At 41.6% G+C, this 27,993-nt stretch overlaps 1 protein-coding gene across 4 annotated transcripts; it reads right to left on the bottom strand.

Moving 5' to 3' along the window:
• Positions 1-9: 9 nt before the first annotated feature.
• On the bottom strand, positions 10-27,517 carry plekha1b (pleckstrin homology domain containing, family A (phosphoinositide binding specific) member 1b). 4 transcript variants are annotated; one of them, XM_030755737.1, is made up of 13 exons: positions 27,430-27,517; positions 16,731-16,916; positions 15,738-15,794; positions 15,086-15,131; positions 14,212-14,309; positions 12,345-12,470; positions 10,864-11,001; positions 10,393-10,461; positions 8,392-8,456; positions 8,245-8,308; positions 7,214-7,303; positions 5,219-5,292; positions 10-1,253 (listed from the first exon to the last, which is right to left on the bottom strand). In XM_030755737.1, the coding sequence occupies exons 2-13, from the start codon at positions 16,869-16,871 to the stop codon at positions 1,022-1,024; spliced, it is 1,200 nt and encodes a 399-aa protein (XP_030611597.1). In that variant the 5' UTR covers positions 16,872-16,916; positions 27,430-27,517; the 3' UTR covers positions 10-1,021. The 4 variants fall into 4 exon arrangements, 3 of the variants coding, with proteins under 3 accessions (XP_030611597.1, XP_030611598.1, XP_030611596.1); XM_030755738.1 differs by having other exon boundaries at positions 5,252-5,292; XR_004021503.1 differs by lacking the exon at positions 5,219-5,292 and adding an exon at positions 2,857-3,034 and having other exon boundaries at positions 1,161-1,253.
• Positions 27,518-27,993: the final 476 nt, after the last annotated feature.

The following is a 27,993-nucleotide window of genomic DNA, read 5'->3' as shown; positions in this document are numbered from 1 at the left end:
CCTTGGGGTCCCTCCGGATGAGCTGGAGGAGGTGGCTGGGGAGAGAGAAGCCTGGGCTTCTCTGCTTAGGCTCCTGCCCCGCGACCCGGCCCCGGATAAGCGGAAGAGAATGGATGGATGGATTTTTTTATCAGTGATCAGGGGTCACCCAAAGTTTCGGATTGTAAAACTTTCCTGCAAACGCTCACTTAGATGAGAGGAAAGGCTGCAGTGTGAAACCCTGTGGTGGACACAGATGCCTGCAGGACCGCGATGGAGGACTCGACAGTGTTTGTTCGGTACTCTGTTACGGCAGAGACGTCACAGATGCTGCCAGCACTGTTCAAGTTATTTCACGTTACTGTTACTGTAGATCCACCATCCTTTCTAATCTATGAAAATGACAGACAGCCTTCACATTTTTCCATCACTGTTAAAAAATTCCATTGATGATGGGAAATATTCTGCTAATGTGACCTCTGGAAACCAGCTGGTGAAAGCACACTCTTTAGCAACTTCTGCAGCCTCAGTGAATCTGGACCTCAGTGACGAGCTTTCTATACGAGATGGCAGAAAAAAGGAGAGTTTAAAGAGTTTATCATAAATAAACTGAGAAGCCGGATTAGTCGGTCTCAGTTTCTGAGACCTGCTGCTAGAAGCAAACAGACAAACTGTGGTGGATCTTAAGGAGTGAGACTTGGGGGGCGCCGCGCTTCATGTGCTGCTGAGACATGAAACCGAATATGTTTGTTGTTTGCCTGGAGTGACTGTAACACACACAGGAAGACAAAAAGAAGGGGAAAACAGCAGAGGAAGAAGGTCCCATCCCCAAAAACTGGTCCCAGGAGGTTTAGCAGGACACAGAGAGTCTGACAGTGTGTAGAAGTGTGTGTGAATGTCTGTGTGTGTGTGTCTATTAGAGTTTGTTAATCATCACCACGCTGTCAGAAAAGGGTCATATGCACATCCTGATCCTTAGCTAGGCAATGCTTTGGGTTGGAGACTTCACTGGGAGTTCTCCACATCAACTTATCCTCCTCTGTCACTTTGAAGGCTGCAGCGTCTCCTGCAGTGACAGGCGGGAGCGCGCCGGAGGGAGGGACACCATCACGGACTGGACCCCGCTCAGCCTCCAGGGCAGGAGGCCCAGGAAGTTGTCCTGATGGCGCGTGTCCAGCGCGAGGCTGAGCACTCTCTGAGGACTGCGAGTCTTGGGGTTCCTCATCAACTGGGAGGTAGAAGATGGAGATGGAAGGGGAGTGGTCACTGTGCTCCTGAGAGGCAGAGGGAAGAAAAGAGGAGGTGAGAGGCAGAAGAGGTAGCTGTGAATGACAGACGGTGACACGGATGGAGGGCTCAGTGAATGGATGGATGGATGAATGAGTGTGTGATGGAGGTGAGAAATTAAAAGCAGCAAACTGAAGAGGTCCAACCACACAGACTGTACTTACAGATGGATGACTTTTAACTGAGTTTCTCCTTTTTAATCTGAATATTCTGTTTAATTCACTTATCACAACCTTTATTGTTACTATGCTAAAAACACAACAAAATTATGTGGTGTTCCACTCAGTGCAAAGAAAGCAACGACCCTCCAGAAACTCCTCTGTAAACCTTTTTTTCTACATGTATAGGTTAAAGGTCAGTTTAGCAAACCACAGGCCCACATCTGCACTTCTCTTTCACACACATTTTTATCTTTGACTGATTCCAGGTAAGTCTGGCTGCCTCACCTCAGCCACAGATCCATTTTACAAGGTCCACATCTAAGCAGCCCAGATCAGGCCCACTGTGTCTGCTGTGTGGGTTTCATCCTTTAATCATGTGGTTTAACAGTTGCACATTAAAAAATGGTGATATTAAACTCATTTGACTGAAACTACAATGTGTTTAAGTGGCTCAACAAAATGTGAAGCTCACAGAATCACTGAAAATGTGGAGCTTACAGACGCTGATAATGACCTGCTCTGGAAACAAAGAGCGAGGAGACGGACACTTGCTTAATTTTAAAGACAATGCATCAGTCGTCAGTATGGTCTCATCCTTATTTAACTCCAGGCATTTAAAAATGCACATTATCTTTGCTGGTGATCAAAGAAACCTCCAGAATGTGAAGTGTGATTTGATTGGTCAGTCTCTTCATAACAGAAAAACATGCATATTTCAATCAGTTGAATTAAATTCACAACAATCTGCATTAGTGGACAAAAGTAGCAGAGACACAGGGCAAAGTCACAGCATCTAAAGCAATGATAGCTTCATTAATAATATAATAATAATTATTATCAGACAGTGTTTGGCCAGTAAGCTTTCCAAAAGGATGCTATTATCATAACACTGCACAATATGATGATCAGCAACAGCAAAATCAGCCAAACAACACAAAAATGGAGCCTAAAATCTTGACTAAGACATTTGCAGGGTGAAGCCTTTCTTTAGGGAGTTTTAGCGCTGAGCTGGAGCTTTATTAGACGGCTGGAGAGGAGGAAAGCTGTGTGACGGATAAAATAAAGTTTTAGAGGTGCCAAGGTGAAGCAGCTGCTGGCTGCGGAAGTATCTGTCCTGATTTTTTAAAGTGTGAAAACATTCCTCAAGAGACAAACAGGTTTAACAGCAGGAGAGGCCACCGGTTTAAAGCACTGTGACTTTCTTTTGGCAGTTTAATAGATCGAGGGGGGTCTCAATACAACCATACCCACGATCCTCTAACTGATGTCGCCAGAACTGGCTAAGCTGTAACAGAGGAAACTAGATGGAACTGTCCATTTATACAGCATCATAACAACATATGGGCTGCTGAACTGAACCTACAACCTTTTTAACACAAAATGCTGTGAATTTAAACCCAGGCTTCATGCAGATACAAGCAACACGTACGAATGAGTGGTGCTGCAGCTGCCAGGGAGCAGGACAGGATCAAGCAGCAGGTGCTAAGGAAGCGGAGAGGCAGCGGGGCTTGGTGATTGGACGATGAGCAGCAGCAGTAGGAGGGACGGGAAGAAGGCGGCGGGGCTCATTTGGGGAAGGTTAGTACGTCACTGTCACACCTCACTCTCTGAAAGGCAAACACACGCACACACACACGCACGCACAGAGGAAAAACAGAAAGACAAAATGACAGCGTGTTAGCGGGGGGGAAAAAAAAAAAAAAAAAAAAGAGACTCGGGGTGAGTTCGGCTTTTTGTGGAATCCTGCTGGGAGTCGGGAACGCTGTAAATCTGAATCAGGAGTGAGAATGAGAAAACATAAAAAGGTCAGAGATGATGGCCGTGTTGTGAGAAGGATGAGGGTGCAGGTGCAGGCTGATATGTTTATGAATGGATGGAGCTTAATTTTGCTGCCTACATAAAAACATACTCTATAAATAAATAACAAAATAAAGAAAGAGATGAGCTGTGATGTCAGAGGAACAATGCGTTAATCCAAGTCAGTCAATGTAGATTGGTGAGAAAAGTCAGCATGGATCAGGTTATGAGGAGGATGAGGATGCCACAAAAGGAAGCAGCAACCACGCATGAAGAAATCATCTCAGCCTGTAAGCTGGACTTAAAGGTCAAAGATCAACTGCCAGGCTTACATCATGGAGCACTCATATCACGGACATTTAGATGTTTGCTTCATAGTTCCTGATTCACTTTGGGACATATTTTCCACCTGCATTAAACTGCGTGCGGGGCGACTGTGATGTAACAAAGATTGAATAACATCTAAAAATAATTGTCAGCCAGTGTTGTGGCATCTGAGTCCTGCCTCCATAGATCGTTACAGTTTCAGATCATTCCAAAGGTCTGAAATGATGTAACACAAAAACTGTGAATACTACACAGAATAAAACCCTGAGCTTAAGTGACTCCTTTTATTTATGTGGCTGCTTAAATTAAACCAGACTGTGCAGACTCGCTGGCAGTTCCTGAAACACCTGCTGTCTCCAGGATCCACATTTTCTTGAGATAATCTGAAAATATCGGAGTCTGAATTCGGGAAAGAACAGCTACAGATTCAGGGACAATTAGGAAACAAGATGCTGCTTGATGAAGGCAGAAAGAAAACGAGAGTCTGACGCTTTTTGTCACGTTTTGTCTGTTTAGAGCAGGGGTGGCCAACTCCAGGCCTCGAGAGCCGGTGTCCTGCAGCTTTTAGATGTGTCCCTGATCCAACACACCTGAATCAAATAGTTGAATTACCTCCTCGGTATGCATCAAGTTCTCCAGAGACCTGCTAATGACTTCTATATGTGATTCAGGTGTGTTGGATCAGGAACACATCTAAAACTTGCAGGACACCGGCTCTCGAGGCCTGGAGTTGGCCAACCCTGGTTTAGAGCACTGAGACCCAAAGTGTGGGCTGTCACCCCCTGGTGGGCTTTGAAGGTATGGCACAAGAGCCTCAAGAGGTCATTTAAAATAACTACATTTTCTTTTTATAAATTCAATTAACTGTCTATTTAAAAGTTTAAATAAATAAGAATATATGATTTTGAAAGTTACAGCATTTAAACATTCATACAACATAATCGTACAGAATAAATCTATGGGATAAGATGCACTTTTACATGTACAGACTCCTTTTGGCTTTATTCTTATAAAATCCTTCAGGATTGATTATAATATCAGACAGATTTTATTGTTAACATTTTAGTTTGGAATCCTAAAGGACTGTTTAAAAGGAAACTGAACAAATGAAACAAAGCCATGGGGTTTTAAAATACCTCAGTATTATTCTTGCTTTTTCTGACCTGTTTTTGATCCTGGCCTTGTCTTAGGTCTTGTCATTAGCTGGAAAGAACTTAAATTGAGTAAGTAACTCAACAGAAGATCAAAATTAATGAAAACAGAAAGAAAATACGTGATTTTCTGCTTGTGCGATGATCAGAGCTGTGACTAAAGGTTTGGGTGGGCGGCAGAAATCTGAAATTCAGGAATGAACTCTAAACTCCCAAACGCTGAATGTTTTTGAGATTGATCCAAATGCACAAACCACTGAGCTGCACGTACTGCAGGCTCCAGATGTGGTCATAAAGAGTTGCTGTGCTGCTTTATCAACAGCTGGAGTCACTGTTCTATCTAGCTGTAGCTTTATGATGGATGAGCACTACAGCGCTGACAACCAAAGAGCTCAGAGTGAGGAAAAACCACAAAGTGCCTGTCGTGGTGCACAGGGTGAAGGTTCGGTAAGGGGAAGCTGTGGTGAATGGGTTGGGGTGGGGGTGGTGAATGGGTTGGGGTAAAGGGTCACATACGTGCTGCATTCACTGCTGCAGAATGGCGTATACCTCTGTATACAAGGACTGGACAGCCTTCTGGCCTGACGGATCTGAAAACAACAGTTTACAACACAGCTCAGTTACAGCAAGGAGAAGAGCTCCTTTTCACATGATTCCATCCATCCATCCATCCATGCTCACACAGACTGAAACCGGATATACATGCAGCCACCATTAACTTGTTTTTGTGACATACTGCTGTATGAGGTATGATCCAAAGATTCTGGGGGCAGCTCCACAAAAATTAAAAGTCTCACTTTATTTGAAAGCTGCTAATCCCTCATTTAAGGTCAGGTTCTCGGGCAAGTTCACACAGCTTCCAGCTCTGCTGCTGTTTTTAAGATTAATCCCTGGACTTCCTGTTTTGACCACTTACACTGTGCAATCTGTGATTGCACAGTGTAATGGTCCAGAGAATGGTCCATTTTTTTGTTTGGTCCTTTCAACATTCACTGGAGGTTGATCCAATAATTTTGTCCCCCGAGGGCGTAAATGAATAGAAATGAGTCTTTTTTGTCCGCACCAACACAATGTTTGCTCAGCACCTGGAGTAGTCACCGATGAACCTCCCTGTGATTCATCTGCTTCACAAAAATAAAAATTGAGTTCTAGGATTAACATTCTGACACACTGGAGGAGATCCAGCAGCAATCACAGATGCATAAGCATTGGGGGACAGAACAGGGCTTTCACAGGGAGATCTAGAAACTGCAGCTGCCCAGAGGTGCATGAAAAGATTTCCACTTATGTTGTCTAAGCTTCTCCCACCAGTTACAAGAGTAACTTTTATTCTAAAGACGAAAAAGCTGTTTGCTCCTTAAAAAGGTCTGAAATCTTCTTTCGGGGTTTTTCCACCAACCGAGAACTGGTTTGTTTTTCTTTTGCAAACCAGTTTGAGTTCGACTGCAGCAGCAAACTGACTCTTCAGCAGGTTCTGCATTGGGTTAACTGTTCCAACCACTCATCACCGGCATCATGATTCCTCTCTGGGTCCAACTGGTCAGACCCGTTTCTGGTTAACATTCATTAACATAAACCAAACTGGTTCTCTCTTAGTTGAAAAGCCTTGTTTGCTACAAAACAAGGAGATTTCATTGAAATATTTCCAGGAGTTTACAGCTTACTAGTGCTCAAACTAAAAATAAGATTAGATCATATTCAGTGAAATGCATTAAAGGTCTAAAGATATCCTGCTAACCAGCATACAAACATGACTTTAGCTTTAGATTCTGCTCCAAACTGTCTGCAGTGACAGGCTGGCTGCTGTTTGAATGTTTCAGTTTTTTTTTTTAAACTTAAAAGACATGGTGTGTGTGTGTGTGTGTGTGTGTGTTTGAGAAAGAGAGTGAGAGGAAGATTCAAGAGCAATGCATGAAAACACACTCCAGTCATGATCATCATCATCAGCTGTGCAACTCCTGAAAGTGTCACAAAAACATGGATTAAATCTGTTTGTGAAAAAGCATCTTATTAAAATCACAGACATATAAATTATCTCATGACTTACACTCAGTCTCATCCCTGATGACTCACTTCTAATTAAAATATTCCTACATTGTGGCTTGAGTACCTAAATACTCTGAAAATTGTTCATCAATCATCAAGATTTACAACATTATAGACTTCATCTAGCTGCTGCAATGCTGCCTTTCTGCCACAGGGTGGCACCACTGCACTTGTTGCTGCAGTGTGAAGGGAGAAGGAAGCACAAATCAGAGTGACTTCTAAGGTCAATGAGAAGAAGGGCTTCAGCTCCATTTTTGACAGTATCATTTTATCATTTCTGTTGCTGCAGGAGTGAAACTGAACTGTTCATGCTCAAATCTTATTCTTCAGTTACAAAACTCCTAAATCTGTCTTTGTGCCATTTAAAAATCAAACTTTTCCTCTTATCTTATTCCGTGCCGTCTAAACCTCTTCTTCTATTAAATAACAAGTATCTTTGATCCCTTCACTTGACAGGATACCTACAGTGTTAGCGGAGCGTCCGGGGCCGCGCTGGGCCACGATAGCCCCTGAGATGGCCTTAATCCAGCTGTGCATGTCCTCTGGACTGTCAGCCTGGTGGAGAGAGGTAGAGAGAGATGTAAATGTATACTCTGTTTTCTTAAATTTCGTGGTATAGCAGACCGATGATGAGTAAATTATCTGTAAACAGTAGTTATAATGTGGTGGCATTAACTCAGTCAAAATGTGAGTTAAAACTGATCTTAAATGAGGCGTGAAAAAAAGTCCAGAGGTAAAGCAACTTCTAATTTTCAGAGGGTGTAAAAACCTGCATTGCATAGACTCAACCAAAGTGATTACAAAGAAACAGGTTTTTAAAGTGGTTCTCCCTTGGAAGTTGTACTTCTTTCAGCACCACCCTGAAGATTTCAAATCAGGATTCTTTGAGTGCCATGACTGTGACTCAAGGCTTTAACAGGAACGATGCTAATGTGCTGATGTTCAGCTTCCAGGGGACGTGAGGCGACCTGGCCTGGTCAATGATTTCACACCAATTCATAGGTACCCCATCTCCCGTGAATGCAGCTGATATCACCTCCTGTTTTTCAGGGTGAAATGAGCTTTTTGTGTGAAATGGAGGAAATGTCAGAATTGCTAATCTGGTTAAAACATGCAGAGTGCCCCAGGAAAGAGTCCTAAACTCTGGATAAAGCCTTTTGCCTTCTGGTTCCTCTCACCGGTGAGCTCTCCTCTCAAGTCTGGCTCCAGGAGGGAGCCCTATTTCCCTCCTCCAGACACTCTTAGTCTGGCCCCTCCTCTAGAATCAGTTTGGGAAGTCATTGTCTAAGACAATACAGCTCCCATGATCACACGGGCAGCCCTCCACTAACATCAATGGTAAGACAGCGTACAGAGTATCTTCCTTTATGCACCCTGGCATCCACAGCTCTGAGGATTTATCATGGAAGGGAGTGTCATGGGACACAAAGTAAATTTCACCCCCCACCTGCTCCTCTAATGATAAACCCAGATAACTCCCCCCTCGTGCATGTTACCTGTATGTAGAAGGTTCTTGAGCTGGTGACCATCTCGAACAGGTTGTCCCTCATCATGTGCTCGCTGCAGAAGAGAGCAGACGCTTTTAATGACCTGCCCCGAACAACCCCAAACGGGCTGCACAGCTAACAGGGAAGCTAACTGACCTCTGTTTGCACTCCTGAACTTTGTGGATCTCCTTCAGTGGGATGACCCTCAGTGGCTCCCTCTCCTGAGGAGACAGAGAGGAGAAAGTAAATATCAACAACGTGCTGCGCTTACCGTGTTCGATGTCACATAAAAAACAAAGATTTAATAATGATGTGACCTTGACTTTTGACCTTGACCTCTAGGAGTTGATCTCTATCTGGAGAATAATAATCATGCAAGGTTTCATCAAAATCCTTCAGACCATTTTTTAGATACAAAGTTGACATAAAAAAGAAAGATTTAACCACATGACCATGACCTTTGACCTTGACCCATATATAATCTCATTCTTACTTTGGTCATAAGCCATCTACCCATAAGGTTTGGTAAGAGTAGGCCAAACATTTCTTGACTTATTGAGTGAAGACTTCAAGCCTGCCTGCGTTGATCATCTTATAAGCCCCGTCTTTTGACAGGCGTATAAAACGTGCAACCACAGTGGTGTGTCATGTACCATTTAGTGCATTATGTTCCTGCTGGGCTTCCTGATGTGATTTTGATTTTTTCATATCACCAACAAAGCTTCTTTTAAATCCTTTGAGCCTGCGTCACACATTCACCTGTGAGAAAAAAAAAAACCCTGCATCTGTATGATGGAATATTACGATTAAAAATTGTACCCTTTAGCAACAATTTCTACTTAATCTCAGTTTAAAACTTCCTTCACGGTGTGCAGGTTTGTCGAGCGAACAATACGTGGGAGCTTAAGCTGGTCGGAAGTGGGAATTTAAATAAGACATTTAAAGACACGAGGCTGCAGACGCTTTACAGCTCTGCTTTACACGACTGAACTGCTGGCGACAAATGAAGATGGTGATGTACTTCAGCTTTCATTCATAGTTCACAAACCACAAGAGCACAAACCGGCTCTGCACTGGCATTCCTCAGCTGGCTACTGAGTCACTGGAGCTGGGAACTTTTGCAACCTGTTTTCAGACCTGCTGCACTGCTCATCATTCTTACAGTAAAACTCAGCTTTGACATTAAGAGGTTATCACCCTGAGTTACTCGTTTGTCTCGACTATACAACACATTCAGCAGTGTTAATGAGTTGTCTATGATCAGCACCTGACGATGCTAAGTAGGTAAATTATCTGTAAACAGTGCTCAATGTACGCTATTGTTAAACACTGGGGTTATTTGACTGTCAGATGGTTCGCCTGCATATATCCTTTGGATCAGCATTGAGCATCCATGAAGACGTGTGCACGAGCACGGCAGCAAAGTGCTTGTTTTGCGTTAGTCTGCTGACTGGCAGTTAGTAGTGATAACATGCAAATAAATGTCATTGTGCCAAGAAGGGTGAACAAAAAGAAGCCGGAGCTACTGCAAAGCTTTTAACACGGAGCAAGAAGTGATGTTAGACTCCAAACATGACAGAAATATTCAGGTGTTCAGTTTTGGAACATGAACACGAGCTCTCTGTTATATCTAAAGACACACACACACACACACACTAAAGAAAAATGCTGTCCTTTGTACAAATAGTTTAAATGACAAAGAGGAGAAACACCCCGGAGAGTATCAGCTCTCACTTCTGTTCATCTTTCTCCATCTCTTGAAATTCAAACATACTTTTTCTTTTACATAAAGAAGAGACATTTCAACAGCTGCACTCACTGAGTAAAGAACAAAGGCATGAACACACAGCCAGAGAGAACACACAGACACACACGCACACACTGGGTGTGTCCACGTATGTGCACAGACAGGCTGGAGTTGAAGTTAATCGGTCCACACGTGGACCACTGAGGAGGTATTCGGGACACATGCCTCTGCATGTAGAGACATACAACAAGTTCTTCAGGGCAAAACAAGCACGCTTTGATTTTTTTCCACTCTCTTCTTCTTCTTCAGTCTCTGTTTAGGTGTAATGTGAACCAACATTCAGGGTGTTTATTTGCACTGATAACCTGCTTAGTTTTTTTTTTCTTTTTAAAGGATCACTGTGTCCTCACCATGTCAGTTTTGTAGTAGCTCAGGGAATTTTCATCCAGTACAAAGTACCGCCTCTTCCAGTTCTTCATCTGAGGAGAGGAAGCAAAGATGTCACTGCTGGCATATTTCAAACATGTCATGATTTGGGGTTTCTGTTTAGCAGCTTCCTGTTTTATTTTGAAATATCTGTCATACACTTGAGTTAGTTCTAAATCAGCCATTTCTGCCAGTGTTCAATGAGTGAATCACCAGTCTCAGTCTCCACTTCTTTTCTTTAGTTTTCCAGGTTTATATCCCACCTGTTTCATGTTCCTGGTCTCCTTCTGTTTTCTAGAACTTGCCTTTTGTCTGCCAGCTCCTCGCCACATTGGCCTCACTGAATAAAATCTCATGTGTGATTTTTATCCAACCAAAAATGACGACGACACTTGGCCCAATGACGACACTGACTGGGCCTGTGTAAGAGAGTGTGTGTGTGTGTGTGTTCTCACCAAAGCGCCTTGTTTGACGCAGTGTCCCGCCTTGATAACAGCCTGATCCTGTGCTCCTCTGGACAGGTAGTAGGGCATTTGATTCTGAGCCCGCTTCACACCTCCGCGATCAGATCCATTATGCCCCTCTCCCTGCTCCTTAAACACAAGTGTCACAAAAACACAATTTAGTGTTTGAGGGGCAGCCAATCAGGAGAAGATAGATTTGAAGGGGGAGGAGCTAAACATCTTGTTTCACACGGAGGTTGAACTGAGGGGCTGCCCCAAGGCCCAGAATAAGGTAAATATGTGAATATTGTGAACTGTGAATCATGCAAAGCTGCTTAATAGAGTTCAACAATAAAAACATGGAGCTGGAAATGAGAAGAATAGATTCACTTTAAATTATTATTAGTATACAATAAAAAAATCTGAGACATATTTTTTTAATCCATGCATTCTTTGTCATGTACCAGCTGCAGCAGGGAGGTTGAGGACCCCAGTGCAGGACTCGGGACAGGATTAAACTTAAACTCATCTTTTATTGCTGGAGCACAGGACAGACTGAGCTGGACAGCAGCCAGCAGGACAAACTAAGAACTACACAGGATACAGCCAGGAGAGCACACAGCGGGAGGGAAACCACTAATGACAACCACAACAACAGATGACACAACATAGACCAATGCAAAATGCAGACAATATTAGACACACATGGGCAATCAGGGAAATAGGACACACCAGGAAGCTGAGCTGAACAGAATCTAACAGGACCAAAGCAAAGCTGAATTCAAGCAGACAAGACTAAAGCTAACAAAGTAAAACGGGAAATGACTAAACATGACAGACACAAACCAGGACTGAGAGACGTGAACCTGACACAAAGACTGAAGATGAACAACACACGAGACAGACTCAAGGCAGGGGACCACAGTCTAAGCACAGAGACTAGGACTGAATATGGGAAACACAGGAAAAACAGGGCTCAGATGCACATAACTATAACAAAGACCAGAACTCAGATATGTAACTAAGAAGGCCAGGAGAACTAAACGGAGACAAAACAAAATCTGAAAACCCATAAACAGAAAACACTGGGTCCTTGACCCAGGACCATGACGTTCTTCTTTTTCTCATCATTTTCAAGGCTGTGTGACTATAGTACCCACAATGCAACTCCACTCACTGGAGTCTCAATCATAAACATATGAAGGACTAGAAAAATTTTGCAGTTTTGCTTCCTAAAACAATCACAGATGTGTAAAACTGTTGGAATTCCCCTTTAATACATGAAAAAAAAAATCCCATCTATCAGCAGGTATATGTAGGTGTGCATTTCCCCTGATATTTTTAAAACTTAAGGACTCCCGGTCATAAAATTTGAGCTAGCCTTCACTCGCATGTGTTGCTGCGAGCTGACTCACAATTGCGGCTGCATACCAGAGCATGGGCAGGACTGGGCCTGCCGAGCTGCTCCTGCTGCTCTCAGCTGTGAGCGTTACCTGTGTGGCCGTGATGATGGGGACTCCTCCTATGATCTCAGTCTTGTATGAGATCTGCTTCATGGTTCCAAGCAGCTCCTGGGGAGTCTCTGCATGGGTGTTGTGGCCCTCTCCGGGCTTTGGCACCTGAAAACAGAACAGGAGTCCTGCCTGTCAAACAGAGTCCACACCTCAGCATTTTTAAGAGCTTTACATTTAAAGTATTTCACCTTTTTTTTTTTAATCTCTTTGAATATTATGTATCTTAGGAATTTATATTATATTAGCTTTTTATCTCCCTTTAATTAGCTGTGATCAGTTATTGGCTTTGGTCTTAACCCTTCTACTACCACAGGGGTCACTGCTGGCCTTGACCCTTGTGGCAGTAAAAGGGTTAATGAGTGACGGTTATTTTGTTACCACAAACTCCAGCAGCATCTGGCACTTAAGTCAGTTGAGGTCTCAGTCTGACAGGAAGCTCATTCTGCAACCAGCAAATTATATTTGCCAGCCCCTTAAAATAGATGTACTCGCAGGCTAAAATAACAATTAGACAAAACATTAAAAAAAACCTTCATGGTATCTTTGCTGGTACTGCTCCTTTCAACAAACTTATTTTTTCAGTCAGCTTAATTTAAACCAGAATTTAACCTTCAAATCTTAATCATTCGGGTAAATGTGGTCCTTTGATTCCTCTCCTAGAGGAAGATCTTTCTAGTTTTGTTTGAGACTCTGATGTTTCTTGTTTCCTGGATCCTAATAACTGGTAATGAAATGGGTGATGAAGGATGGGTGATGGGCGTCTAGCATGGTGCATGTGGAGCATCTTGATCTGAACCAGCCTGTTCTCATTCCCGGGACAGTTTTGTCAAGGCTGCTGTCGACAGTTGTCAACAGCAGAACTTTCATTTGAACCCAAACCACAATCTTTTACTACCTAATTCAACTTCTGCCCCTTCAGCTCCAATAAAATGGTGAGTGTGGCTGTTCTCCCAGATGTTACAATAAAGTTTAACATCGAGCATCCACGAAAAAGAGAATTTACAAGGTTAAGTGAGTTAAAGACGATATACAGCGTTCTGACTGAAACGTTTCTAAAAAAACAAAATGCACAGCTCCGCTCTAACTCTGGACATAAATGAAGACTGAAACTAAACACCACCAACGTTTGGAGGGTTATAGAGGTCGGGATACCCGACATATAATGATGTGTCTATTGTTAGGCTAATATAAACAGGACGATGGAGGATGAGGGTTAAACTGTTCTCAGTAAAAGTTCATATTCAGCAGAGGGAAACGCCATCACATGACAGGAAGAAGATGCTAAAAACAGACTAAAGAGAACATCTGAGGCGCTTCAACACGAGGTTAGTCATTAGCATGTTCCTGCGTGGGCTGGATTAGTTGTGATAAGGAAGTCCTGATGCCAAGCTTAATGTTCACACTGCAATCTTAGTTGGCTTACACCTGCTATTGTGAGCCTCACAAATACAGTACCAGAAAACTTGAAAAGTCCAAAACAGAAGCAAAGTGATTTATTTCCTTCTGGTTTGGACTTCTGCTCCTTGTACCAGCGCAGATTTGAAGGGTTTGTCTGAGTGGTGACACTTATCGTTCAGGAGAATACTGCACTGACTACTTGCTCGAAGGGCCAGAGAGTCCTGCCACTTCTCTGCTGACTGCAGACCACAGCAGCTGCAGGTGACCTCTCTGTTGTTGTGCCTTTACATTCGGCTACGCCTGAACTGATCTTTATCACTGTGGCCTGATGTGTAACTTTCCATTTGCTGTAGCCTGAGGCTGAAGCCAGAGCAGCATAAAGCGACAGGACAAACACGGTCAACTATTGACCCATCTGTGTGTGGGTGTGTGTGGGTGTGGAGCTCACAGTAATCTTGATGGCATTGTTGAGGACACTGATCCATTCTACCAAATCCTGCTGGTCGTTGGCCTGCAGGTAAAACTTCCTCATTCCTGCATTTATAACTGTGAACAGATGAGAGAGAGAGAAACATGTTAGGCTAGAAAGCACCGGAGGAAGAGGAGAAACGAGCTGCTTTGGTATCTAAAAATATCTTTATATTTCTGTTTCTCAGAGGCAGAGGATGTGTGTGTGTGTGCCCGTGTGTGTGTGTGTGTGTGTGCGTGTGTGTGTGTGTGTGTGTATACGCACGTGCGTGCTAATATCCCATCCAGATGCAAATACACACACAGAGGTCAGGTCTTTGTCATTGTACAGTTTCCTCCTATTGAGTGACAAAGGGCTACTGTTGGACAGCAGGGGAACAACAAGTAGCAAGGGACAAAAGAGAGGAAATAAACCATAGAGATGAGGAAAAGCAGGAGGAAGGGAGTGAGAAAAAAAAGAGGTAGGGCAGAAGGAGAACGATGAAAAAGGAAGGAAACAAGGAAGGAGTGCGAACAAAGGAGACTGGGAAGGAAGTAAGGAAGGAGTGGGGTCTGAGGGCTCTGTGCAGGCTGGTTATGTTCTTACACACAGCTGTTTGCGCACAGGTACATTGTGATGTTGAAACAGGAAAGGGATAATCTGCTGAAACAAAGTTATAAGCATGCTATTGTTTAAAGCGTCACAGTGTGCTGTAGCACTGATGGTTCCCCTCACTGGAAACAAAGCCACAAATAAGCAGGCCAAAAGTAAAGTACAGAGAAATGTATGTGGCTCGTGTTACTATGCGAGTAAAGAAGAAGGAGGCAGAGGGAGGCAGTGTAGAGTGACATGGAATAAAGACAGGTGAACTTACCAAAGCAGAACTCTGCCTTTGGTCTTTGTTTGGTGGCATCATTGACCTGAGCAAGAGAGAAGAGTAAAGCTTAATGTCCCAGAGGGGCAGAAATGTTTCTGCACACGTTACACAAGTCACATGTTCAAATGTCATGACTGTCATCTGCCTGACTTAAGGTGGACTTATGGCTGAGTTAGGGAAGACAGACTTGCTGTCAAAGACAAATGTGACCCACAGAAACCCACATGTGGGTCATATTTTGGACAACACATCACTGCTATCTGGGAAAAACTCAGACGTCAGGAGAACTGCACTCATAAACTGGATGCTTGCAATTTCAGCAGGGTTCTGCAGCTTATATTAGTTTACATTTTATCTAATGAATGCAATTAAAAGAGCTGAGTTAGTGGTTAGCAGCTCCTGTTTGTGGCATCCCTACGGGTGAACAGACACTGAAGAAGCGGGAAATCCAAGGTGTTTCGGATAGAGCAGTGAGAAGAAAAATAAGAGGCTAGAAGCCAGGAGATGTTCTGTTAAATCCACACGCCAAAATAACAGCTAATTTTACACATTTTAACATGTTTATATGCACGGAAAGTACAGGTGAAACCTCTGGGAAATGGGGTGTGTGTGTGTGTGTGTGTGTGTGTGTGGAGGAGAGAGGACTAACCTTGGAGATGTAGGAAAGATTGAGAGATCCCACATTTCCTGCACCTTTAGGCAGATTCTGAAGAGAAAAGCACAAATATATATAACCATCAACCATCTGTGATTATAGCACAACAAGAAGCAGAAGTAATAGAAATAGTGAAGGTAGTTCTACTAGGAAACAAATACGAGTAGTACTAGTATCAGTACTGGCTGCTAGTGCAAACATTTCTGCTTTTTTCCCCCTTCAGGCTTCTAAAACTATGCAATCTGGAGTTAAAATGATAAAGTATTGAGAAGATCACACTGAGACATTATAAGCAAACAGAGAGTCAGACCACCAGTTAAAACACAGTTTTAGAGTCTTTTCTAATCTTAAAAAAAAAAATTTAAAAATCTATCTGAGAAGACATCTAAAAAAATCCCAATGCTCTCTGTGTCTGACCGGCTTTCTGCATGAGGATGCATTGTTTTTAGGAATTCCCCAACAGTAGGAAATCTCAGTGCTACAATTACTAACCTGTTTCTGTTCTGGTTCCTTTTTATTATCAGATTCTCTGTTGTGTATTTATGCCCTATAAATTCATGACTTCCTCATTCTGTCTTAACTTTCATTTGTTGTGTTGTTCATACCTCTTTTCTGGTTACATACCATCAGCTTTACTACTCTGTTACACCCGTACACATGCAGTCAGTCACAGACTGTATAAAACATGTGAAGCCAAAGAGGAAGTGGGGGGTGAATTTGAACATAATAGGTGAGATCATTTTTGAATTATTGCATTCACAAATTTTTCCGATAACTTGACCTCTGACCTTTACAATCAGGTCAAGCTATTGCAAATACACAGCATAGATGCATCTGCTAAAAACCTCAGACCAGTTTGAATCTCAGTGACCTTCACCTATACTGATCTATAAAAACAGTTATAATTTTCATTCTCGGCAAATTAGCATGTTTTCATCTCTTACTAACCCAAGAAGACTGAAGTGTAACACACACATGCAGCCTCACCTGTGGGTTATCCATATACCACAGCAGGCTGCCCTGCTCAGTGTCCAGGATGAAGTAACGTCGCAGGAACCTGCCGCTGTTCTCATTCTCCTCGATGTCCAGGAAGCCGCAGATGCGATTCTGTCGGTCCACGTAAGGCATCGCAACCCCGACCAGCTCAGCCCCCCCTGGGGCATCACAGGAACTCTGCAGAGATGCAGAACAAGCTGACATTACACAAAACTGTCAAGATGAGTTTATGGTGTTATGCTTGGAATTTTAAAGCAATGACATCACATTTTTGTACTTTAGGTTTCTATTTCTATTACTACTAACTTCCTTTTCTGATCCAATCTGAATCATTTCTAGTAAACAGTGCACAATTAAAGCAATTACAAACATACAACAGTGGCCAGTAATAACCTGGCTCCTTCAGCCTCCTCTTAGACAAAATGGGTTAATGGCAGGTAAGCAACTGAACCGCCTACAGCCTGCAGCCTTTTCATGCCAAATGAAGCCTATCATGAAGTTTTCCAGATAGGGAAGATAACACTTACTCCACTGGTGACAAATTTTACTTCAGGCAATACAACTTTAAGATTTAGAATTTACCTTTTCTTTAAAAAAAAAAAAAAAGTGTTTTTTCCCTTATGTATTATTAGTATTATTATTACTACTACTACTACTACTACTACCTATTATTTAAGTAGTACATACCATTGTCATCAAGCAAAGAAAACCTGAATGATGCACTCTGTACAAAAAAATGATACTTTTCATATTTGAATTGCATTTTTTTCCACCTCAAATAAGGAATGTGCCATTGAAACATGCTATGATGTAAAGTGTGGTTTGTCATACTAAAACACCTTCAGGCACGCGTATACTTGTCTTCCCATTACTTCAGAGGACATTCCAATGACTTGACCCCAATCATATTTACTATTTGGCTAATCTTAACCTTACCTAACACTAAGCCAGGGATTCAGGATAAAAATGAATGATTTACATTACAGTGGCTTGTCTTGTTTCCATAAAGGTTGTGCAAACAGATTTATGTCCTTACAATATAACACACACACACACACACACACACACACACACACACACACACACAGACACACACACACACACACACACACACACACACACACACACACGAGGTAAAAGACTATTGTTTTCCATTTCCAGCTCTGTGATTTACGCTCACTGCAATATCAGAATCAATGTGTTTGTTGAAATCAATTGTACAGACTTTTCTTTGGGCGTCTTCATGGTGGACTGGGCTTCTGATCCTAAGCTTAATGTCCAGTTGGCCTGAGAGCGACTCTTTTCTGTAGTGTTCAAGTATTTGGTGTCCAGGACATCGTGAGCTCACAGGCTGTAATTATACCGTGGGTTTTTACAAACTTCGATTAAAGATGTGGTGCACATGATTAGTGCGGATAAAAAAGGTGGAAAAGCTAAGAATGACCACGGAAGAGTCTTTCAATTGTCCATTAAAAAAGAAGAAAAAAAGACGAGTCAAACAGGAAACAGGGCCATTACAGATAGGAAAGATAGATGCTGCTTCTGAATATGAGGAAAAATACTGCAATTTTTGTAACAGCCTGCAAAAAAAAGTCTAATCATATAGAAGTCTATTAAAAAAAAAAACTGCCAACTTAATTTAATACCTGAGAAAACACTTTCACAGTGAGTTTATGATTTAAATCCCCTAAAGTTTAAAATTCTTCAATGCAGCATGATGTTCATTTTGTAATTAGGACTAAAACAGACAATAATCCCAGATGATGTGCCAAGGAGCAATGGTGTGCCTTGAATTACATACTGCATTCTACATAATATACTGTAATCTAGTTTCACCTCTTATCCCAAAGGCTTCTTCAGTTCGAAAACCAAATGGTGGAGAGTCCCGAGTATTAAAACACCAGTGGGGGTTATCCCCTGGAGCTATGAGAGGTAAAATGTTTTCAAGAAACTTAAAGAACTCCAGTCACCTTTCTTCAAGCTCCAGAGATCAACATGACATGAATGACCAAGAACCTACACAGAAATAATATACTGTACTGTATGAGTACTTTACACACAGTAACTTCCCCTAAAAAATTCCTCTAAAAAGCTCTGTCAAAGGAAAACCCCAGCCCATTCCCGTAGTTGCACAATGGTGGGAATTATGAGAATGGTACACATCAAAGGCCCTGATTGACAATAAAAGGGAAATAGATCATTTTCTTTTATGGAAAACTGCAATTTGCCAAAGCAGACAACCAACCAGCTGAATAAGAAGTGTGTGTGGGGGGGGGAACTAAAGCTACTTGTCTTATGACTTAAGCTGAACCGGGGATGTCAGCAGTTTTCAGTCTGAGTGCATCATCTGGGTAATGCTGATGCTAACATGGTGCCAAGAAAACTAGAGCTCCTCTGAAACCAAACACTGCCTCTGAGACTAACTTGGCCAAGTCAAATCTGAACCAGAGGAAGCAAGACTGGTTTGTGGAGCTGTTCCTGATAAGGCAATAAGGCAAGCTACGTGCTAATGGGTTAGCAACAATCTTCCATAAAAGTTGTACTCAGTCCAGATGCCACAAAAGGCAATCAAAAGAACTGATGACATGCCAGATGACACTGACGTTATTTTGAGTACACACAAGTACAGGTGTGGCTTGAAATTATGGCTTGCCTTTTAGTGTGGCTTGGCACAAAACTCAAAACCACTGCTTCAGGGTGTGGGTACCCTGTCACTGACGAGTCATCGCTGTAAGACTGTGCAGTTTCTTGAGCTTCTCAGACAGTCCCATCCATAACGTGCTGAATAAACAACAGCACCGCTGAGCGAGTGCCAACACTCGGCTGTTTTGTATTCGTGATAGGGGTGAGGTGGGGGTGTCAAAGTGCTATTATAGTAAAGCCATTAAAGAAGTGTGTGAAGTTTGATGGGCCTAGCTTGAACAGTATGAATCTATGGCGTGGATCCTAGGTCACATCATTCTCGAGTCACGGCCAATGTTAAAGTTTTTGTGGAACAGACCTACGCCTACGCCAAGGCTATGACAATAGGAGCCTAAGCTCTCCCCAGCCACCTCTTCCAGCTTCTCCAGGGGAACACCGAGGTCTTCCCTGGCCAGCCGAAAGATATAATCTCCAGCATTTCCAAGGTCTGCCCCAGAGCCTCCTTCCAGTGAAACATGCCCAGAACACCTGACTCGAAAGGAGCCAGTTGAGGTGGTTGAGGCATCATAGTCAAATGCCTCCTGGGTGCCTTCTAAGAATATTACAGTTTAATATAACAGAAAATATAAAACCAGAAGAGCATTAGATTAGCAAAAAAAAAAACAAAAAACAGAAAAACAGGGCAAACAGGAAGGTACCTAACTAACATTTTAAACTTACTTAAAAAAAACTTGGCTGTTGAGGCAATTGCCAATTTTGGAATCGGCCCTGTAAATTTGTTGTTGCTTATTTCTACTTTAACTTTATTAAAAGGCACTCATACCCCTCCTATATACCTTTATCCACCTTTATATCCAGAGGTTTATTACTGGATAAAAAGTTGCCATCTGGTTTGCAAGTTGGCATTAGCAATCCATTCCTCAAGAGACACAAAAATGTTTATACTTTTATACTCCTTAGCATCAGTGATGTCACTGGTTGTGACTGTTGTTACCCAATCAGATAAAGCCATGAGTTGTGGAAATGCACAAATATTTACCTGTAACAGCCAATGAGAGAAGGAGGAATAAAACATAAAAAAGAAACAAAACCTACAGCTCTGTGCAAAAGTCTTGATCCCCCCTTAATTAATAAATCTTGCGTCCCACAGTGAGTGTCTACGACTGCCATGTGTAAAACACAGCAGAGGCTCTGTCATGGTTTGGGGCTGCATTTTAGCCAGTGGTGATCTTGATGGAAGAATTGATGGAATTACGCAACACCATGAAACATCATCTGGAAAGCATCCGACTGTCAACGATCCCACACACACTGCCAGTGCAGTACAGGATAGGATAACACAGCTAAACAATATCAGTCATCATGGATTGGCCTCCTCAGAGCCCAGACTAGGGGTGTGCGATACATATTGTCTACGATAATGTCGTAATTGCCGTGTTAACGATGTGAAAGCTGACATTATTGAGTATGCTAATGAGGAAAAAAAACCAACAACAATCAAAACGCCTCGGCTCCACGCGTTCACTACTTTATGCTGTAGTATAGGCTGCTGCGTGTGCGCATTGAGAGAGCCCATACTGTACGCTAGCATAGCTAGCTGCGCCAGGGGAAGAAATTCAAACATCGCCAGCCTCGAGGTACCGCCTTAATTCCTAGGCGAGGAGGTGGTTTGCAGTTTGCAGACTTTGTAAGAAAGCAGATAGCTCAAACCTGTTCCATCATCAGGGAGTATGAGGACTATGAAAAGTTTCGGGAACCCGCCGTCCAAGCCAAACCTAAATCAGTTAAGATGTCTGGCAAAACACACTCAGCAAACTTTAAGAAAGAGATTTTAATCTCAGTGTGTTTTTCCTGGCTAAATAAAATAATAGGTTAACATGTCAAAAACACTGATTTTTAAATAATGCAAAATATAGTTTATTATCGTTAACGAAAAAATTACAGAAAATATAGAGATATTATTTTTTGTCAATATCGCACACCCCTAGTTGGTTCATATGACTTTGTAACCTCATGTTGTATTTTAGGAAGTTTTATGGCAGGCGGCTCCAAAAGTGGAGCTCTGCAGACCCACCTGTGTTTTGTAACATAGATAAGCAGCTTCAGACCTGCCAGCATTTCACAGTGGACGGTTCTTTTACTGCTGAAGCACAATGAATGTAGGTAAGGAAACCAACAGCAGAGAGAGAATGAACCCACAGTGAAACATGGCTGTGGGAATATTTAAAAGTCTGAGGATGTTTTGGTACTCTGAAGCTCCATCCTGAAGAAGCAGAAGCAACAGCGCTCCATGCTCCATCCTCCTCTTTCTGGTTACCATGGCAAAACTATTTAGTGGGTTTTTTTTTTTCCCCCTTCCTCTTTTTGCCTTCAGAAACATGTTCCCTGTGCACTTTCATTTGTTCTGCTGCACCATAAATATGTACATATAAAGAAACTTCACATTTTCTTAGAGTGGCCAAATTGTTTTTTTATTTATGGAAGTTCAGTTTAAAACAGCAGTTTCCCCAAGCCTCTATAATACTGCAGTCCCAGCAGTATTACAGAGGAGCCCAACAATCCAAGGATCCCCTATGAGCGAGCACTCGGCCACAGTGGGAAGGAAAAACTCCCTTTTGAAAGGAAGAAACCTTCGACAGAACCAGGCTCAGGGAGGGGCAGCCATCTGTCGCGACTGGTTGGGTTAATATACTTGGGGCAATTGCTGTTCTATAAAAACTACATCTTAAAATTTAGAATACCAATTGAAATAGATTTTATAACACCAATTATATAAATACAAATTCTTCTGGGGCCAACAATCTCTGGATGAGAGCTGCCCTTCTTTGGCAGGCCATGGAAGAAGGTTGTGGAACTGCAGTCCAGCAGTTGATCCTCAGCCAACAGACAGGACAAGAGCTCTGGCTCCAGAATAAACATTTTAAGGAGCATCTTCCTCAGCTAGATAAGAGAAGACTGAAATATCTCCTCCAAAACTTCTGGGAACAAGCATGTGCTCTGTATTTTCTTGTTCTCCTCTTTGCTGCTTTTTTCTTTTTCCTCCTTTCTTCTTCTGACTTCCATCTGTCAGAGAGACCAGGTTTGGTGTGGTGACCTCGCAGTCAGTATTTCCTTGCTCTCCGCTTTCCATCTTTGTCTTTTTTTGTTTTCTTCTTTTTTGTTTCCTCTTCTGAAATCCATCAGTCAGAGGGACCGAGGATGTACTCGTAGAGAGCTCCTGTGTCTCACAGGTATTTCTCTCTGTTGCAGAGGTGGGCTGGTCTGCCAGGACCTGTGTTTCTTTCTGCTGTTCCAAGCCTCTGGGTTCAGGTAGATCCTCATGTAACTCAGCTTGTGATGGATCATGTTTTACCTGTGATAACTCAGAGGTATTTCTCTCTGTTGCAGAGGTGGGTTGTTGACCTGTAGTATGCTGAATTTCAACTGTCACTGATTGAAATTCAGCAGAATCCAAACCTTGCTCAGGATTTGTTGGCTGAGATTTTTGCAGGTTTGAGCTGATGAATTGTCCAACTTTTGTAAAAACCCAGGGAAGCACGTGGTGGGTCAAAAGTAACAGCAGCATCTTTGTATCTCAACCAAGTCCAAATGATATTACACGAACTCTGTGATCAGATTCATCCACCCACCCACCCACCCAAGTGGGCCACGGAGGTACTGCAGGTGGGCCGCAGTAATTCCTGTGCTCCCAAAATTAAATGATTTGCTCCCACAATGCTTTTCTTGTGCATGACTTTTGACATAAATATAATCCCATACAGCCCCTTTCCTACTGGTGGAAAAATGCACCACATTAAACAATCAAAAAGTTAAATGGCAACATTTTTGAAAGTGAAAGTTGTGGGAATGACAGTAGCCAATGAGAGACAGTGATATTGATACTGAGCTTTGAGAGATTTGTGACATTTTAGCGTGTTTGGAGTGTGTAGTTAGGAAAAAAAAAACCTCAACGTTTGGATGTTTCTTTGACTTTTAAACTTTCTGGGTGTTAGTGCCATCTGCTTTGGTCTGTACACTGTCCAACAAAGCTTGAAGCTGGCGTAGCGCTAGGTTTTATTTTCAGGTCATTCAGAAACAAATATTTAAATAAACAAGACTCATTTTGTTGTGTTAAATTCTGACTGTTCTTCCCTTTAGCACATGTTTTGTAAATGCACTGGCTGCCATCTTCAATAGTAATGGGTGTTTCAATCAAGCATGAACATACACTTAATATTGGCGGCGATGGGTTCAGCTGGAGGTGGGGGCTCCATATCCTGTTCTGCTCGGGGCCTAATCTGGGCCGTCTCTGTGTGTCCTCCTAGATGAGTGGACCAAGCTTGATGAAAATTTGCATATGCATTGCCTAGAACACTTTTAGGGCCAGCATCTATATGGCGTACACAAATATTTTTACAAATCCCACAATTGTATATATATTTGTACTGTTGGGACTTTTTATCACTTTTAAATTGGTTTTTACTGTTATTATTTTTATATCATGTATTAAAGTATATTAGTCACACACACTTTGTTGTTAGATTTAGCGGCTTTTCAGATCCCGCTCATGACTTTTTCTTCCCAAAAAGCAACTAGCGACAAATTTAGCAGCTTTTTTCTGGTGATGTCTGTGACTTTTGGAGAGTTTTGGAAACCTGAAATCTCCCGCTGTCGCCGTGTTTTGTGTACATACAGCCTTCGTACTACCTCCATTGGTATGCTTTGGCATCGCTTGGACCCACATCTCCTGTTAGGTTGTACCATAAATCACGTGACCTTAATAGCAGAAGTGGGTCTTTTTTGTATGTTCATGATGCAGCCATGTGGATGCAGGCCATAGATGCCGCATTAAGCGGGTGGGCCTGTTGCTGTGATATGTCAGCGTATATATCAAGTCTGTTTACATGTCTTGTTATTTGCACAGAGTACTAGATGTACAGGAGTGCACACAGGAGGAAGCACTGTTTGAATTATACTTCACTGCAGACTGGCTTTTTAAAGAATAAGTCAGCCTTTTGCTACTTTTGCTCTGCATCTTTTTTTGTTCACATTTTAATAGCACAGCTCTCAGTCTAAAAGCATTCATTTATTTGAATCAAATGTGCCAATAGTTGATTTTTGAGCAATTTCTCATGTACATCTACAGCTAAATGTTAATAAAAGTGTTGGTGTGACATTTGGGGCATGTAGCTTTGACTCAGAAGTGCCTTTTTGTTTATACCCTTTGGGAAGAAAAATATCGAGATATATATCGTACATCGTCATTCAACTAAAAAACATTGAGATATTATTTTTGGTCCATATCGCCCAGCCATAGCCCAGACCTCAACATTTTTGAAATAGTGTGGGATCATCTTGACCGAAAAAAATGGAACAAAAGGCAGCCAACATCCAAAGACGAGCTTTGAATGTCCTTCAAGAAGCCTGGAGAACTATTCCTCAAATTCCAAGAAAGCTGCCTCAAAGAGTTCATTGTAAAGAATAAAGGTGGTCATACCAAATATTGACTTTTAGTCATCATTCATTCAAGCAAGGTCCCAAAATCAACAATGCAAGCCTTCAAAACCACTATCCACACACCACTGAGTGACGTCATGGTGGCTATTTACAGTCTATGGTTTCCAGCTCAGCAGCCCAACTGCAATTAATGTCTTCAACATGAAAAACACAGTCAGATTTGCTCATGTTACAGTGGATTTATGCTTCGGTATTAAATCTGGCTTGTATGCTGAAACCCTACGTTATAACGCCCTAGAAATGTAACTACACGTCCTTCTATATCTGGCTAAATATTCCTCTGCCATAACTTCCCCAAGCAATTAGAAGAAAATGGATCTTGTAACACTTTTAAATAAGCTTTAGAAAAACTCATTTTTATGAAGATGTCTGAAAATAGAAATCAGACATTTTATATTAAAGAAACTAGAAAACACTGTACTTTAAATGATTTCTATGTTTGGCTGCTTTCTGCTTCCACTGCACTATATTTAGGTGCAAATGTTGTACTTAGTATTCCAGACCATTTATTTTAAAGTTTTACTTTCTTATTATTTTTTCACATTCATATAGTAAGTATTAGAGTTACTTTCCAACCTATCAGTATTGGCATTTATAAAGGCTCACGAATTATTTTTTTTTTAAAGTTAAGAAGAAATGGGAGAAATACCCTTCAACCACGTTGCAGAAAGTTCACCAGAGGTCACTCTCCATCTTCCCTATTGGCAACACCTACTCACGATCAGCTGATCTGAGCAGAGGGAGCCAGGGCAAAAACAAGAGTGCAAGAGTGATACAGACACTAATGAATCAATAATTCTGATTCTAAACTATTGCGCATACATGATTCTGTATAATCAGTACTTTTACTTTAGGTACCTGAAGCATATTTTGATTAGGGCTGTGCCAAAAACAGTATAATTTTTACGTGTAACAATATCAGTGATATAGCGCCCCCCCCCCCCCCAATGGATGAAAATTACTGATGCGGTTACACAACAGGCGTAAAAGCATGAGGCACAGAGAAATTCTTTTTGTTTTCATTTTATTGTGCGACGATGGGCCTTCTGTCGAGATTCTTTTGTTATTACTGTTTTTATGTTTCTTTTTCTTTAAATCTGAATTTTTTTAATTTTGTTTTTACCTTTTTTGCGGTCAACTGTGTTTTTATTTTCTTTCGTATTTCATTATGATTATTTCTAGTTTTTTTTTTTTGAACTTACTTTGATGTGCGGCACTTTGTGGCTTCACGCCTTGAAGAGCGCGCTAAAAAAAAACTTTACTTACTTTCAATACTGTGCATCTCCTAAAGAGTTACAAGCTTCTCTTACTGTACTGTAGTGTTCAGCACTTATGTTCCACTTTTACTTAAAGTTTTCAGCTAAAACACAAACTAGGCTACATTTGTTCTTACATTAGACTTACACCGTCACTGCTGAGTCACTACTATTACACTATAACTCTGCTGCTGCTCAGAAATGTCACTTACAAATACTGTGATATGGCTTTGAGGCTATTTCGCCCACCTCTACATTTGATGCTAAAACCTTTTTACTTAAGTAGGATTATGACTTTTGATGAAGCAATAGAATAGAATGAATTTATTTGTCATCATACAGGTGTACAATAAAATTTAAAGCATCTCCCTGAGTGATGCATACAATTTATGCACACCAAGTAAAAACTTTATGCAAGTTCTATAAAGACTTCTCTGATGAAGCTACAATATAAACAAGAATTTAAATCAGAGGAAAAAAATAACTATAAGTTACAATACACACACATATTACGTGATATGGCACAGGATGTTGAGTCTCACTCATTTCACCGCATGAACAGTGCACTGCTTTTCATGTAATAACATTTGCCTGAAGTCACAAAGCTGCACATGAGCCTGAAAACCCCTAATATTTTCAACACCAATTATCGACAATGTATTTATTTCAAATCAGATATTCTGATTTCCTGTGGGCCCCAGATGTAGGTAAGATATACTTTATCCAAAAAGATGGAATAAATAAACCATCCCCAAGTAAAACAACCAGCTCAGTAAGAATAATCTAAAAACTGCACTGGAGATAGGAGCTTAATGAAAGAGAAAAGGGTGAAATAAAAGATACTGAAAGAAAGCACATTAAATGTAAGTCTCGTGAACTTGGTGATATAATAATGTTCACAGAGAAAAGCTGAAGGGAACCTGTTTTTGCTGCTCTTCCAGAGCATGAATCAGATCAGTCTGAATCCGTTTGCCGGTATAATTACACTGCTGTAAATCTCCTGTTTTTCATTTCCATTAGTACCCAGCCGTGTGTGCTATAGATATAATATTCACTGTGTTAAATATTGCTACTTAAACTGTCACCAGTGCTGAATTCCTCCCTGTGGAGCTCAAGCTGTAGTCACAGGCCTGAAAACATCGACCCATTTCCTCTCCCGCCTCCATTAACCGTCTCCCCGGCACTCTGTGCTCCTGAACCAGGGCGCTGCTCTCCGGGGAAACATCTCTACAACCACGTTCAGACCGCACGGCGACACCGCGGCTGGAAAAGCGACGGATTTCAGGTGTACTTACAGAGTCCGGCTCAGTCCGAGTCCAGTGTGGCACCAGTCCGGCACCAGCGTCAAGTTAGGCCACAACAAACCCACACTGCTTCCGCTTACACCTTTTAAAAATAAAAGTGTCTAGTGACGACTGTTTAACTTCCGTCTGGACTTCAAAATAAATTTCCACAATCAAAAATTTGGTTCGTTTTCTATATTTTTAAAGATCTTTGAGCTTTTTTACTTCATAGAGTGATTTTATTGTATTATATTCAGTTTTATTACACAGGAATTTGTTAAAAAATGTTTACTATTTACTTATTTTACTTTTTTTAAACTTTACTCCTGTGACATAGGGATTTCTCAATCTTTGTAATAAAGATTATCTTATGCTATCTTATTTTTTTAGATCTGATTTGTTTAATCCACGTAACAACCAAAGTGTAAATAGCATGAACATGGTACGCATATGTTTGCAAAATGTCAACCTTTTGCTTTAAAGAAAGAGAAATTTAACTATGCATCATAAAATTGTATTCATTTCCCCCCCTTAAAACAATGTCTGCTTCTGACCAAGCTTTTTTATGTGCACAGA

This window comes from Archocentrus centrarchus, chromosome 19, assembly GCF_007364275.1.
Source record: "Archocentrus centrarchus isolate MPI-CPG fArcCen1 chromosome 19, fArcCen1, whole genome shotgun sequence".
Classification (NCBI taxonomy): domain Eukaryota; kingdom Metazoa; phylum Chordata; class Actinopteri; order Cichliformes; family Cichlidae; genus Archocentrus; species Archocentrus centrarchus.
The sequence above is the reverse complement of the archived record's forward strand: the minus strand, read 5'-3'. Positions and strand labels throughout refer to the sequence as shown.